Source organism: Manduca sexta, chromosome 24 (genome assembly GCF_014839805.1).
Source record: "Manduca sexta isolate Smith_Timp_Sample1 chromosome 24, JHU_Msex_v1.0, whole genome shotgun sequence".
NCBI lineage: Eukaryota > Metazoa > Arthropoda > Insecta > Lepidoptera > Sphingidae > Manduca > Manduca sexta.
In genome coordinates, this window is record NC_051138.1 from 2,932,415 (window position 1) to 2,946,664 (window position 14,250).

The following is a 14,250-nucleotide window of genomic DNA, read 5'->3' on the forward strand; positions in this document are numbered from 1 at the left end:
AGACATTTAATTATAACTTTTTTATTTTTTGTAGATTGATACGGGATCAGTTCCTTAGTAAGTGATATTCTTTCTTAGTTCAGAATACTAAATTTAGCTTTTGCTTGTTGATTGCGATTTTCAGACGAAGAAAAAATTGGGCACCAATTTTGAGTTATTTTTGGGCTTCCTATGAACCATCGTCTAGATAATATATGTTTGGATGTTACTTAAGAATACAAAAGATAGGTTGGTTTTTATGGCGTATTCAGAATAAGACTTATTTTGGGATGTGTAACGTGTATAAATCATGTGTGTTATAATTCTAAAACCTTAGTTTTTCTCAACGGGTCCCCTCCGTCTTCAAGTAAGAGTATTAGCGTAGCCAAGTTTCCAAACTTTGCCGCGACGTGAACTGGTGTCATGCCATCCTCGGTAGCCTTATTCGGACCAGCGCCGGATTTTAACAGCATTAATGCGCATTTATCACCTGTAGATTAACGTAGATATTTATTTTCAACAACAAAAGCTTCATAAATACTGCGAGCAGTTTCCCAGTTCTGTTTTTGCTACTAAAATTATATCAGGCGCGGTTAGTAATAGTCTTGTCAATATAAATAGGTATTATAATATTATTATAAACACTCTTTAAATTCGTTTGTTAACATGAAAATAATACCTTTATACGTCATTTTTAAGACAAACAAAAAGTGTATAAATATTATAAATAGTGGTGTTTCTTACCGTCTGGTATTCTCGCAGCTATATGTAAAGGGGTTTCTCTTTGCTTCCCTCCCCTTATGTGGACATCCGCTCCGTAGCCCAGCAAGGTTTCCACTACCGCTGGTTTGCAGGACTCCACCGCTATATGCAGTGCAGTGTAGTTGTCCTACAATGATGAAGATAGCTATACGTTTGGGTATGTGTTACTTTGCAGTAGCTCCTTGGACTTTCGTGCAAATCATGACACTGACAAAGTCCTCAATCCTTGTCAGCTACTGGACTTAGTCTTTAAAAGGCTGGACTCCCATTTACGATTCCTCCGATATGGTGTCTACTAATGATGATACTAGCCCTGTGTTTTATACTTTCCCACTATTGGAAACGGGACTTCTAATCGTAGGATTTTTGGCCTACTATACTATGTCTTATTATCGACTATATCAATAGGAATAATAATCGTGTACCACGTGGTTCAAATAATCTATATGGTATAAAGATAACATTTATTTTAAAACAAGAAACCAGGCAAGGAAATTGCCAGTTCCTATTACTCCTCGAAGGAAGATGAAGGAAGGTCGGTTATTCAGCTTACATTAGTAGTGACGTCAACACTTTCGCCTTTCTGGAGTAGTGTGTTGATAATGCCCACATGGCCATACCTCGCGGCCGTGTGTATGCTCCTGGCTCCGTCCTGTAATTTTACATTGATTAAGAAACAAAACATTACACCTTTTTCCTTTTCACCTACATTTCGTCAAGTTCTTATATTTTTTGTTTAATGAATGCAGATTGGAATTTTAAAATACGCGACACTGTTAAGGACAATTATTTCGTTAGCCTGTAAAGATCCTTTTTTGGTTAGTTAGTTCTCATAGAATTTAGATTAGCTTGTCTAATACAGATTGGTGGGTTGTCTAATACAGGTTAGTACCTCGTTTGTTTAGCATATTCTCTAACCTACAAACGTTTGTTATAGTCTTGATGATGTTAGAATACATACACACATATACAAGAATACACCACAATAATTTGAAAATTATTTATCAAAATTAACGGTTTTAGAATTTGAATATAAAAGCGTTGGTTCTGGGTAGCATACCTACATGTTCAGTTTCTTACAATGTCGCTAAATTCAATGTTTTACTTCAGACTGAGTTTATTCATAAAAAAAATATTGCGCAAAACACAAATATTATATTATTTTATGAAAAGCAGTTGGAAAAGCATTTCAGAAATTGCTGCATAATAAATTTTGCATACATGCAGTAAATTCCATTTGCATGATGATAACCTCAGTAAAGCCTTCATGTTGCAAGAAAAGATAATTAACGCATACATTAGAGTAAAAACGGATAATCGTAACACAAAGGAAAAGTAGGAAAAATGTAATGTTATGCACAACTAATAAAGTAAAGCACGCGACGTCGCGCGGTCCCCTTCGTGCTGTAGCTAGTGTTTATTAAGGAAAGACTTTCTTACACATTTATACATATAAATGTACATTGTACGTACGGAATTTCTTTATTCGCCCACTTCAAGGTTAAGGGTATCTTTAATGGTTTAAGTTGGCTACATTTTCGCTGTGTCGAGTTGGAAGGAAGTCGGTTTTGTTGTATGTAAAATTACCAATTTCGAGGTGTCAACTTTAAATTATTTTGTATTAGAAATTAGTAAAATACTTTAAACATAGTAATTTGTTTTAAGGTAGCAATTGATTATAATTTTCCCTCCCTACATCTTGAGTTTTAACTTGGTAAATTTTCGCATTTTTGACATTTTTAATACTTAGCAAATATTTTTGAACTTTAAGGGATTGTATAAGTTTCATTTCATATAGGATTAATTTAATATTAATAATATTTGATACATTTATGACGACAATTTATGAAATCTTATGATTCGGTGCCCCATACTTTGTTCGTGAAGGTGTTGAATTTGTAAAAGATTGGCACAAATTTTTGCACATTTCTTGGGTAATGTATGGAGCAGTGGATCACTGTTTTCAAATATCCAGGTGGTAAAAAAGTTCGAATAATTTAATATAGATTTGAGGAGTTTATGAATGGTGGGAAGGCATGTTATGGGTTTGTATTTTTTTGGCTCCATTGAAAGATATATGGTACTAAAACTGAGATGGTCAGTCAAGCGAAAACACCAACCTTATTTGGCATATGAAGGTACACTCCTTTCTTGAAGAGCATCATGGCACAGTCAGCGTGGCCGTTGAGTGATGCAATATGCATTAACGTGCTGCCGTCCTTCGTTCTTTCGAATATGGAAGCCTTGAATTTATCAGCCAGGAGTTCGATGATGGCTGCATGTCCGTTCTCTGCTGCCAAATGCATTGGAGTGCGGTCTGAAAAGAGTTTAGTAACTATTATCATCCTTCTCGTTTCATCTTAATCTGAGACAAAGTAAAAAAATACTAAAAGGATATATACAATTTGATTTTACGCAATTCTGCATGATGGTCAAATATCCTGAAATTTATATTTTATGTAGATACAAATAAAATTAAAAAAGTTATGTAAAATTATGACCTAGTTAGGGAGCATACATTCCGGTTCAATGTAGATTAAGGAAACGAAGAGTGTAATTTATAAATGGCTGGTTATGGAACAAGATATTTTCACTTCCATTTTGATAATTTAAGTCCTTCATAATTATTTAACTAATTTTTTTATCACTAGTATTAAAAGTATTTCAAATTTTTAGAACCGTCATATAACTTAAAAACTTATTAATCTGAAATGTTCTTACGAAGTTTACACATATCTAATGTTTTAGTAACCTAAAGTTTTAAACTCTTACCTTCATTATCAGCTATAGCAGCATTGGCTCTCACTCCGTAGAAGTATTTCACTAGTGGTTCGTCTCCTTCCGCGGCTGCTATGTGAAGGGCGGTCTGACCAGCTCCATTGGTAGCGTCCACCACCGCCCCGTAGTCCACTAGTATCCGAGCCATATCCACGTCTCGTCTTCTGGCTGCGAGGTGCAAAGCCGTATCTCCCGCAGGAGTAGATGCCTAAATTAAGTTGAAGTTGAAGACGTTAATTAAAAAGAGATACTTTAACCAAACCTGTAAGTTATTGATATAATTTTTAAAAAAAGAAACCAATAAAGGAGAAAAGGTAAAGCGTGTATTTTTGTACATGTATGTATTTTCTTTGACATTAATATTATGCAAAACACTAATTAAAGCTCGCGTTTGAAACAGTTAACATGATTTTCGTTGCTCCGCAACAAAGAAGTGCAAATGTGGAACATAATTTAAATAAAACAAAGGAAATACAAAGTTTAGTGTATGCGGAAGCAGAAAATGCGGTAATATATCCATAAGTAGCACTAAGTGACATACCCTCAGCTGCTCTGCGGTCTGCGCGCTGAGCAGCTCCCGCACCATGCTCTGGTTGCCAGCCTCCACCGCAAGCAGCAGCGGGATCTTGCCCCTCTGGAACACCAGGTCGCGTATTAACTTTTTCCATTCCTTCTGTTTCGCCCTCTCCTTGTTCAGCTCTATGAAGCTGAGCTCGAGTTTTTGTATGTCCTTTTGCTGGTTAGCAGGCGGGCTGCGGACGCCCGAGGAGATGTTAAGGTTCGCGCTCCTCGGCTGATCCCGCCCGCCTTCGGACATAGCGCAAAACTCGCGTCAAGTCCGCATTAGAGATCGCGCGACGCGACGAGCCGAGACAACGCGCTACTAGCGGCATGCACCGCACGAATGCCTCGCGGCGTGATACCACAGACAATAGTATTAGACTTATGTGCATCGCAATCTTCGTACCCAGTCTATTATAGGGCATAAATCGATCGGTATCGCGGTTCACATTCTATTTCATATTTACGCTCGGTCACCACCACGATACGTACTTGCTCATCCATCGCCACTACTTGAACGCAAACGTCGCGTCGGAGGCCATTGCGAAGCTACCTTCCTCTGCTCGTGACGGAGGAGCGACTGAGACTAGTATTAAAATTAGTAATTTTGAATTTCAGTGCTGACGTTTTACTTAAGTAATATTCAGCGAGTGATTTGCATTGTAAATTCGCGCTGTGACGTTTGCTAGGGCGGCTAAAGCTCCGCGGATAATTAGCTAGTTTCTATTCGTGCGGGGTGGCTCGTTCCCGCAATCGGAACGTCCTTAAAACGTCAACTACATTCCCCCTTTAGCGAACTGCGGCCGAATTTTAGTAGCTATAATTAATAATTGTCAGCTAATGCGTGTTATGTCACATGATAAGTGTTGTTAGGATGTTTGAGCATTTGGATAAATAGGATATGTTGTGTTCGGTGAAAGACGGGGTTTTGTTTACACTCAATGTGTAGGGTGTTTTCGGGGTAGTTCCTGAATCGCCGCATGGCGGTGCCAGGCGACGGCGACGGCGGCGGCGTCGGCGCCTGCACGCGATCCTCGTTGCATCCACTACTACTATTGTTTACCGACTGAATCCCTATTACGCTGTAAACTTAAAACATTATCGTTACACGCGATTTCTACAAAATATTCCAATTGTCGTTTAACAATTTCGCATCTGCATACATTTGTATTCAGTTCAATGAAGCTTGTAAGTCGATGCACCTCAAGTAGGCAAACGACCTTGCAAGGATTTTGTGACTGAATGATACTAATACTATAGTTTAAGTGCGGCTTTCTTAGGGCACGAAATAGTGATGTTTATTAAAACTTTATCTAAGTACTAAAATTTAGTATTCAGGCATCATACCAATCATTGGCATTATTTATTCTCAAAATAACAATAAAACTTAAAACTTTGTTATTAAGAAAAGCATATCCTTGTGAAGACATACTCTATTCGTTGGCGAAGGGCGGTATATTATCACGGCTTTAGTTTCCTGGTCGATCATAAGTGATGCTAGTTTTATGGGCATTTCTCACGTCACGCCCGAAAACCCTACAAAATATATTCTTTCCCATTTTTATTTGTCCAATTTTTCTTCTTTTGTGTTACCGTTTATAAATTGTATGCAGTTGAAACTTTTACAATGAGGGTTAGTTGTGTAAGTAAAACAAAATTTACATAACTTTTTCGTTTTGTCAATTTATTGGTCAATAGCTTCTAAACACTATTGTGTCAAATTGTATATAAAATTCCGTACAAATATGAAATCTATACTTTACAGACGTTCTCGATTCGTTACCTTTACCTATACATGAATCCCTCCTAGTCGAATTCGGACCACGGCGGCCAATCTCAAAGGAGATCAGCCAGGTACGCAGGATATATTATGGTGCACAAGTGTGTGCGCAGTACACAGGTGCATTCTCTGTTCCTTCACCCTCATAGTTCGGTGAGACGGCAATCCGACATGACTGGAGAGAGATCAAGCGCAAGACCAACGGCTTTACGTGCTTTCCGAGGCACGGGGGTATCACACCACCAACTTCCTGACTCCGAGCCGCAAATGAGTAATTTTTAAGATGGAAAAACCCAGTCACTATTATTTTGGCCCGACCCGGGATACGAACCCAGGACTTACGGTAGTCGTACTTGTACCGTGTACAGTTACAACTACGCTACCGATACATATATTTACTATGATAATTAGCATATTAACTTACCCCATCTGCCCTGAGCCGTATGTCTTTGCCAGCAGCAGTGAGGAGAGCTCTAAGTATGCTGGTCGCTGTGCCAGTCTGTCGACTCGCCACAATGTGCACTGCTGTTTGTTGTCGGCTCTTTGAAAAATACACTTTATTATAATAGATATAAAGTTTTATAAAGATCTCTATGCTTTTAAGAGTATTCGGTTCCAATAATTGTGTCGACTGCTGACGGGTAACCATCACTCGTCAGTCGACATTCTATAAGACCCCTCTCCACTTACCATCAGGTGCAGTGAGGTCATTTTGCTATGCTCGTAAAAAAAAGTAAGAAGTAATTAATGTTTCGTATAGGGTTCCCCGCGCATTATGTAGTGACGCAGAGACTGAATCGGCTATGGCAATTAGTACAAATAATCAAACTATTTATACATGCTAAGTCTAAAACACATATTTATTTTGCTTTGACTAAATTATAGGAACCGCACTATAGTTTCATTTTGTAAAAAAATATATTGCAGTTTTAATGTTTAGAATTTTTAGCAACTTTCGTGGTTGACATGCGTTATAGAACTAACAGTCAGTAACCGTATTCACTTGCAAGGCCTACATCACACATTCTACATAAAGACATCGCTTGGGACAGCTTGAGTGAGCCGTATTACCCTGGGCTTCGTCGCTGGCATGGCAGTCCAATCTTGTCATAAAGAACACAGAGGTCTAAGAGTTTGAATTTTGGACATCCAAAATAGATTGTCCTTCCAGACCTTAATCGAGGAGTTGGGAGTTAAAAATGATATATTGTAGAACTGGCAACTCTGGTACGAATCCTTACCCCTCCAGTGGCGAAAGGATCGACTCCTCTTTTTGACAAAAGCAGCTTGACGATGTCCTCTCTGGAATACATGGCGGATATGTGCAGCACGTTGTAGTTGTCCTGACAACAAAGGTAAACATTATACATGATTATTCAGCGTCGGGTATGAAATTATTATGTACCATGATGGGGTCATTTTTTTTATTGTTTTGAATGACGAGACGACCTTGTTCTTCGCTTGATGGTAAGCGATACGACCGCCCATAAACGTTGAAACACCATTCAACACTTTGAATTACAAAGTATTGTTTGGTATTCCACTGCGCTCACCATCCTGAGACATGAGATGTTAAGTCTTATTATGTCCAGAAGTTACACTGGCTACAATTTCTGTCACTATAAACTATATTTGTACACAGTTTTCAGGGCACCTGGCCAGGCTGGTGAGCCGGTTGCTGCGGGTTCGATTCCTGCACGAAGACAAAATTTTGTATCAGGCCAGAGATTTGTGGAACAAATTGGGTTTACTTTGTTCTTAATACTTACGACACGAGACTGAGAGCGTGGCGTACGCAGTATGCACATTGCACATACAGGCCTGGATATATTTATTTTTACTATGCGTAAAACTATTTGTGCACGACTCAATGCCACTGGAAGCGACTACCAAGACGAACGTTCTCAGATCCAAAACCCAAGGCTCGACCTTTTTAAAGTTTGCTTTAAGGGTGATGAAAAACATCGTGAGGTAACCGACATACCTGAAGATTCTTTCTAAGAATATCAAAAGGAGGTATATGTAGATAAGCCTTAGTTCACCACACATTAGTTCAACGTGATGAAATAAAATGAAAAAATATATTTGAACCCGTTAAATGTTATAAATTATTTAGATTCCGTCAATATTAATTCTACCACCAAATAACCGCACCAGAGAAAAACGGAGAAGAAACTCTTGTGTTGCTATTTTTCAAATTAAGGTATAAACTACAGTGCATGATAAAGAGAATAACAAAAAATACAATAGGGTACCGGACTCATTTTTGTTCTTTACTATTATCAAATATTTACATAATATAAATTATAACACAGAAGGAATTATTAAAATCCGGTAAAAAATCAACAAGTTATAAGTCTTTGAATTTCGGTGGAAGGGGTAATTAACAAGAAACAGAAAAGAGACGAAATATCCACATGTGACGTCATCGGGAATTACGACGCGTGCGAAAGAAAGAGATGAAGCGATATCCCCACATCGCGCCCACTTCTGCACGTTACAATATTTTAAATATGAATTACTCGTTCATTTTTTAACCAATTGTTATGCAGTTTTCGCAGGAGTGTTTCTTTTTCGTATTATTAACCATTACATATAGAATAATGTACAAAATCAAGCATAGGCCGGTCCCCTATTGGTTCTTTTATTGTTGTTTAGAGCAGTTCATTCATATACTCGCAAAATAAGTAATAAATTAATTTGAAATTCCATACGAGGGCAAAACCCTTTCAGGAATCATGAAATATTATATTATGCTTATAATTATTCCTCTTAGACTTAGGATTTTGATAGACTAAGGCCCAGTGGCGAAGGGTCAATATAACCCGATTCCTGCCGGCTTTCCTTAATCGCCTCTGCTAAGGCCTAAACCCTACCAGCAGAAGAAGAGGCGCAACAGTGAGCATTATACATATAAAACAGGGCTAGGATTATTATTATATGTTATATTAATATCTATAAATTCATAATATCCCATTCCTAACAAGTGGCCATCTTGCGTATCACCAACTCAACTTTGATTTCTCAATACCTACCAGAATTACCTTTTGTCATAAACTAAAAACGCGGAATATCTTCATTTTTTCAGTGAAGGACGCCTGGTAAGGCAACAGGGCTCTATAGATAGACATTTGGTAAACTGTGAGTCTAAATTGTACCTTTTACGACTCACAGAAAGAGTATTAAATATTTGCGTAACCACGCGTTTTACAAAATTGTCCTATTTATTTTTTGTAATAACCGGAGTTAAAAGGTATTTTTAGTGTTATTAGTTATTTTTTATGTATACCAGGAAAAAAAAATCACGCCGACGAAGCCGCTAGTAAAAGCTAGTGTAATATAAATTTCGAATAGACAGCTTCAAAAATATGGTTATCACGCTGTTAGGAGAAAATCAGAAAAACATTTCTAGGGCACCGCCTAATTTTATGTAGAGATGTAAAGATCTCTTAAAGGACTTTAGTCGTAAGATTTAAAATCCAGCCTTTCTACTACACGGTTATTAATTCTAGAATCTAGGTACAACACATGACCTACAAGAGCTACGTATCGGATCGCGTGCGATACTATCTTGCCCCAAGAATAGCGCGTATTATTACAAGTAATAGCCAAGTACACTTCCCTCATTACTTGAAGTAAACATTTTTTTATCTTGGCATGGAGAATTGATTACACTGCAGTTCAGATATAATGTACACCATATTATTGCAATAAAATCTTGCAATCTATGTGTAGGTATCAGTGGCGAACGGTGACATTTTCTGAAAGAGAATCCGATACAACATATAGGCACTTAATATATGCATGAATGCGCTCTGCAAATCGTTCTAATGATAGTTAGTTTCTCCATAAAGAGAAGCCAACAGGAATCGGCTTATGTGGACCCTTCGCCATTGATGAGTAGAATGCGTGTTCACTTATTTATGAAATAGCAAATTGTGTTTGTTAGTATATTTTCCTCATGTCTGTTATTGGCCAAAGGCATAGGCAGGGGTATAACCAGTACACCTTTTGTTCGTCGTGTGTATTTCGTCCCATGATATGATAGAGGGCGAGCCTTTCGGTATTCGACTGCCTCGGTGGCGTTCATTTGTTCCGTGTACGGTACGACTGCATTTGGTGGAACAGAGTCCTCTCCTGGGTGGGGCAATATTGGGCTTATTTCTCATTATCAGCTTGGAGTTTAAAATTTGTGCCCGACATGACTGTATTTTTCTGTTCTTAGTATTATTAAGTATTTTATTAAATTCTTGTTTATGCTTGAAAAGTATGAGCAAAATTTAATGATGTGCACACTTGTCCGACATGTTTTCTAGTTGTATAATTCAAAGGCTTCTATGAAACAATCGCCTTATTATAAATTATAAATCAGTTTTTATATTCATTACAGTTTTCACATTCTATTGGACCACACTCCACTTACCATCAGGTACAGTGAGAGCAGTTTGCCATGCCGGCATAAAAAAATAATCGCATTTTTTTTAGAATATTGTAAAGGCCTTACTGGTGACAACTAGTGGGTACTTTTAAGATGTTTATACAGTAGGCTTGTTTGTCTAGTTAAAAAAGCCGTTAATAAATTCCGATTTTTAGTCGTTTTGCGTGTAGACTACAAGACGTTTTGTAGGCTCGTGCTGTCAACGGCTCTGTAAAGTTCACAGACCTCGACTAAACAATCATATTTTATAGTTAAATACAAAAATATTATTACTAAGCAAAACAATTAATGCTTTAAAACAAACAATTTAATGCGCATATCTAATACTAGCTTTTGCCCGCGGCTCCGCCCGCGTTATAAAGTTTTTCAGGCTAAAGTTTTCCGTTATAAAAGTAGTAGTTTCCCGGGAACCTATGTTCTTCCCAGGGTCTCAAACTGTCTCCATACCAAATTTCATCTTAATACGTTGGGTAGTTTTTGAGTTTAACACGTTCAGGCAGACAGATGCAGCGGGGGACTTTGTTTTATAATATATTTTTTAGAACTTTTTAAGTGATACAATCCCGTCATACATCATTGTTGCATAACTTTAACCGTTTACGCAGCGCAGGCAACGGAAGCTCTCAAAACTCATAATATTCCCCGTTTTTGCAACATGTTTCATTACTGCTCCGCTCCTATTGGTCATATAGTATATATATAGCGTCATTTTGGTCATATAGCGTGATGATATATAGCCTATAGCACGCCACGAACAAAGAACTATCCAACGCAAAAAGAATTTTTCAGTTTGGACCGGTAGTTCCTGAGATTAGCCATTACTGCCCCGCTCCTATTGGGTATAGCGTGATGATATATAGCCTATAGCACTCCACAAACAAAGGGCTATCCAACGTAAAAAGAATTTTTCAGTTTGGACCGGTAGTTCCTGAGATTAGCCATTACTGCCCCGCTCCTATTGGGTATAGCGTGATGATATATAGCCTATAGCACTCCGCGAACAAAGGGCTATCCAACGCAAAAAGAATTTTTCAGTTTGGACCGGTAGTTCCTGAGATTAGCCATTACTGCTCCACTCCTAATGGGTATAGCGTGAAGATATATAGCCTATAGCACTCCACGAACAAAGGGCTATCCAACGCAAAAAGATTTTTTCAGTTTGGACCGGTAGTTCCTGAGATTAGCTATTACTGCCCCGCTCCTATTGGGTATAGCGTGATGATATATAGCCTATAGCACTCCACGAACAAAGGGCTATCCAACGCAAAAAGAATTTTTCAGTTTGGACCGGTAGTTCCTGAGATTAGCTATTACTGCCCCGCTCCTATTGGGTATAGCGTGATGATATATAGCCTATAGCACTCCACGAACAAAGGGCTATCCAACACAAAAAGAATTTTTCAGTTTGGACCGGTAGTTCCTGAGATTAGCTATTACTGCCCCGCTCCTATTGGGTATAGCGTGATGATATATAGCCTATAGCACTCCATGAACAAAGGGCTATCCAACGTAAAAAGAATTTTTCGGTTTGGACCGGTAGTTCCTGAGATTAGCGCGTTCAAACAAACAAACAAACAAACAAACAAACAAACTCTTCAGCTTTATATAATAGTATAGATTACTGGTGATCGTCCACAGCCGTAATTCGATCGACGCATTTAATATATTTGTAAGACAAACTATACTTTTTTTTCCGCACTCCTTTTTATATGAACTTTAATTATATGAAATGTTAGAACCCACTGTGCGCGCATTGTGCTTAAAAAGGAGAACAACATTTTATCTTAACATGGCGTTATTATATTTCATTCGGTTTTTGAGAGGCTATATACAATATTTATTGAAAAACTGTCACTTGTTAGTGAAATAGACAAAAATAGTATCATCTAGACTACTTTTTGAATACCAGAGATTTCCCACAACAAATCATTTAAGACTTTTTTTATTGCTTTAGTAGCCAAACAAGCAAGCAGGGAGTTCATTCCAAAGTTTACCCGTGCGCGGTAGGAAGGAACAATGAAATCGCGTCATACGTATTTTACTAATTTTGACAACATTACGTTACATTTAAATACTATTTTATATTAATTCGTTTATAACATGAACAATACTCTTACAATGGAAAAAAATATCTTTAAAATGTTTACCATCTAATAATAGTAAGTTCTCTTGTAGTGACCTCTATTCGATGATTTCAGCGATTTTCACGGAATACAGTCTTTAATTCTGATATTGCGTGTACGGCCATTGGTTATAGTCGATTTAGTTTCCTTTAATGTTGCAGTCTTTGTTATGGTCTATGAAACAATGTTTCAAGTAACGGAAGCAGAAAGCTATCATAAATTACTGTTGTCTTTCGCCGTGGTTAGAGTGACATTAAAAATGAATTTCCGAATAATTTAATAAAATCGGGAAATGCGAATATAGTCACAAAGTTTTTTGTACCATCAACAAAGGTGAATACATCCAAAACAATGGTGTTTTTATTAAAGGTATAGGACATAATAAGACACTTTATATGAAAAGTTTATTAATATTTGTTTAACTAAGCTTTTTGTAATTGCAAGTTCCATTGATAAACTGTAGGTAATGTGTTTTAAAAACATTAATTATTAGACAATTTAGACCCAATATTTTCGCTCTAAAACTATAGTAGTTCGAAATAAGATATTCTTACTAATATAATAAGAAAATTTTAAATAAAACAAATGTATGGCTAATAATTTTTTATACGTTCACTATTCAAGTTTCAAATGATGTATTATTTTACCCTTTTCGTTCAAGCTGTGTGGAAAAACAAAGTAAACTTTTGACAAAGAATTCGTCACTTTGCATGACGGTGACGCACTGTCGCATACTTTTGAGTCATCCAAATAAATTGTTGGAAATAAACCGTTTCTTAGAACACGAAGAAAAAATATTTTTAACAAGCTGTGCTCGCGGCTTCGCCCGCGTATAAATCAGTATGTCACAAAGTACTTCCCGCGTAAATCGCGACCCACAAGAGTTTTTACAACCACGCCACCTCTTCAACGGTAATCGTCATCTTTTAGTCAATATACATAAAACTGTAACTATTAACGCAAACCTTTGTCAAGTATTGCACTATGTTTAAGTAAAAACCGTACAAAAATCCGTCCAGTCGATTTTGAAAAAATCGATCACACACCGACAAACATTTTTGGTGACTTTGTTTTAAATATGTATAGATTTAATAAAATGAAATGCGAAAAAACTTTGACAATACATCGTGAATAAAAATTCCATTTCATAATTTCGCCTTTCTTTCGACTGTTGAATTGTTAAGTCCATTATGTCGAAAATTGGTCGCATGCATTGACGTGTGTAAGTCAAAGCACGATCGTGCCAGTTTCTATACGCTGAAACTTGATTAAAAAGTAATTTTCATTATTGTAATCAAAAACGCCATGTAACATGCCAAATGTCAAAGTTTATTAAAAGACCTATTGTTTAGCGAAATATCGATCAAAGAAAACTCATTAATAATATGACCTAACATTCTAAAGATAAGATTTTGAAAATATATGAGTAACAAAGTTATATCTATTGAGAGTAACGTGAAGTCAAAATTAGTACAATAAAGTATAATAATATCAGCTCTGTATTACATACTGTCCCACTGTTGGGCACGGGTCTACTCTACTACTGAGAGGGATTAGGCCTTAAGTCCACCACGCTGGCCTAGTGCGGATTGGTAGACTTCACACGCCCTATTCGAAACTTCACACACCCTCGATAATTCCCATAGAGAATTTCTCAGGTGTGCAGGATTCCTCACGATGCTTTCCTTCACCGTTAAGGCAAGCGATAGTTCACAAAGAATACTCACATATTTTTAAAAAAAATCAGAGGTATGTGCCCTTGGGTTTTGAACCTCTGAACATTTGTCTCGGCAGTCCGTTCTACAACCAACTAGACTATCGTCACTTTC

General features: G+C 37.3%; 1 protein-coding gene across 2 annotated transcripts in view; it reads right to left on the reverse strand.

The window, feature by feature from the left end:
• Positions 1 to 14,250, reverse strand: part of LOC115440634 (serine/threonine-protein phosphatase 6 regulatory ankyrin repeat subunit A) — a 46,312-nt gene that overhangs the window by 8,587 nt on the left and 23,475 nt on the right. For both annotated transcript variants that reach the window (XM_030165023.2, XM_030165024.2), the window contains exons 3-10: positions 7,102 to 7,203; positions 6,285 to 6,401; positions 4,061 to 4,153; positions 3,514 to 3,727; positions 2,862 to 3,058; positions 1,295 to 1,393; positions 724 to 868; positions 312 to 469 (exon numbers count right to left, since the gene is read on the reverse strand). In XM_030165023.2, the coding sequence (XP_030020883.1) occupies positions 312 to 469; positions 724 to 868; positions 1,295 to 1,393; positions 2,862 to 3,058; positions 3,514 to 3,727; positions 4,061 to 4,153; positions 6,285 to 6,401; positions 7,102 to 7,203 (1,125 nt within the window). The remainder of the gene's footprint in view (positions 1 to 311; positions 470 to 723; positions 869 to 1,294; positions 1,394 to 2,861; positions 3,059 to 3,513; positions 3,728 to 4,060; positions 4,154 to 6,284; positions 6,402 to 7,101; positions 7,204 to 14,250) is intronic.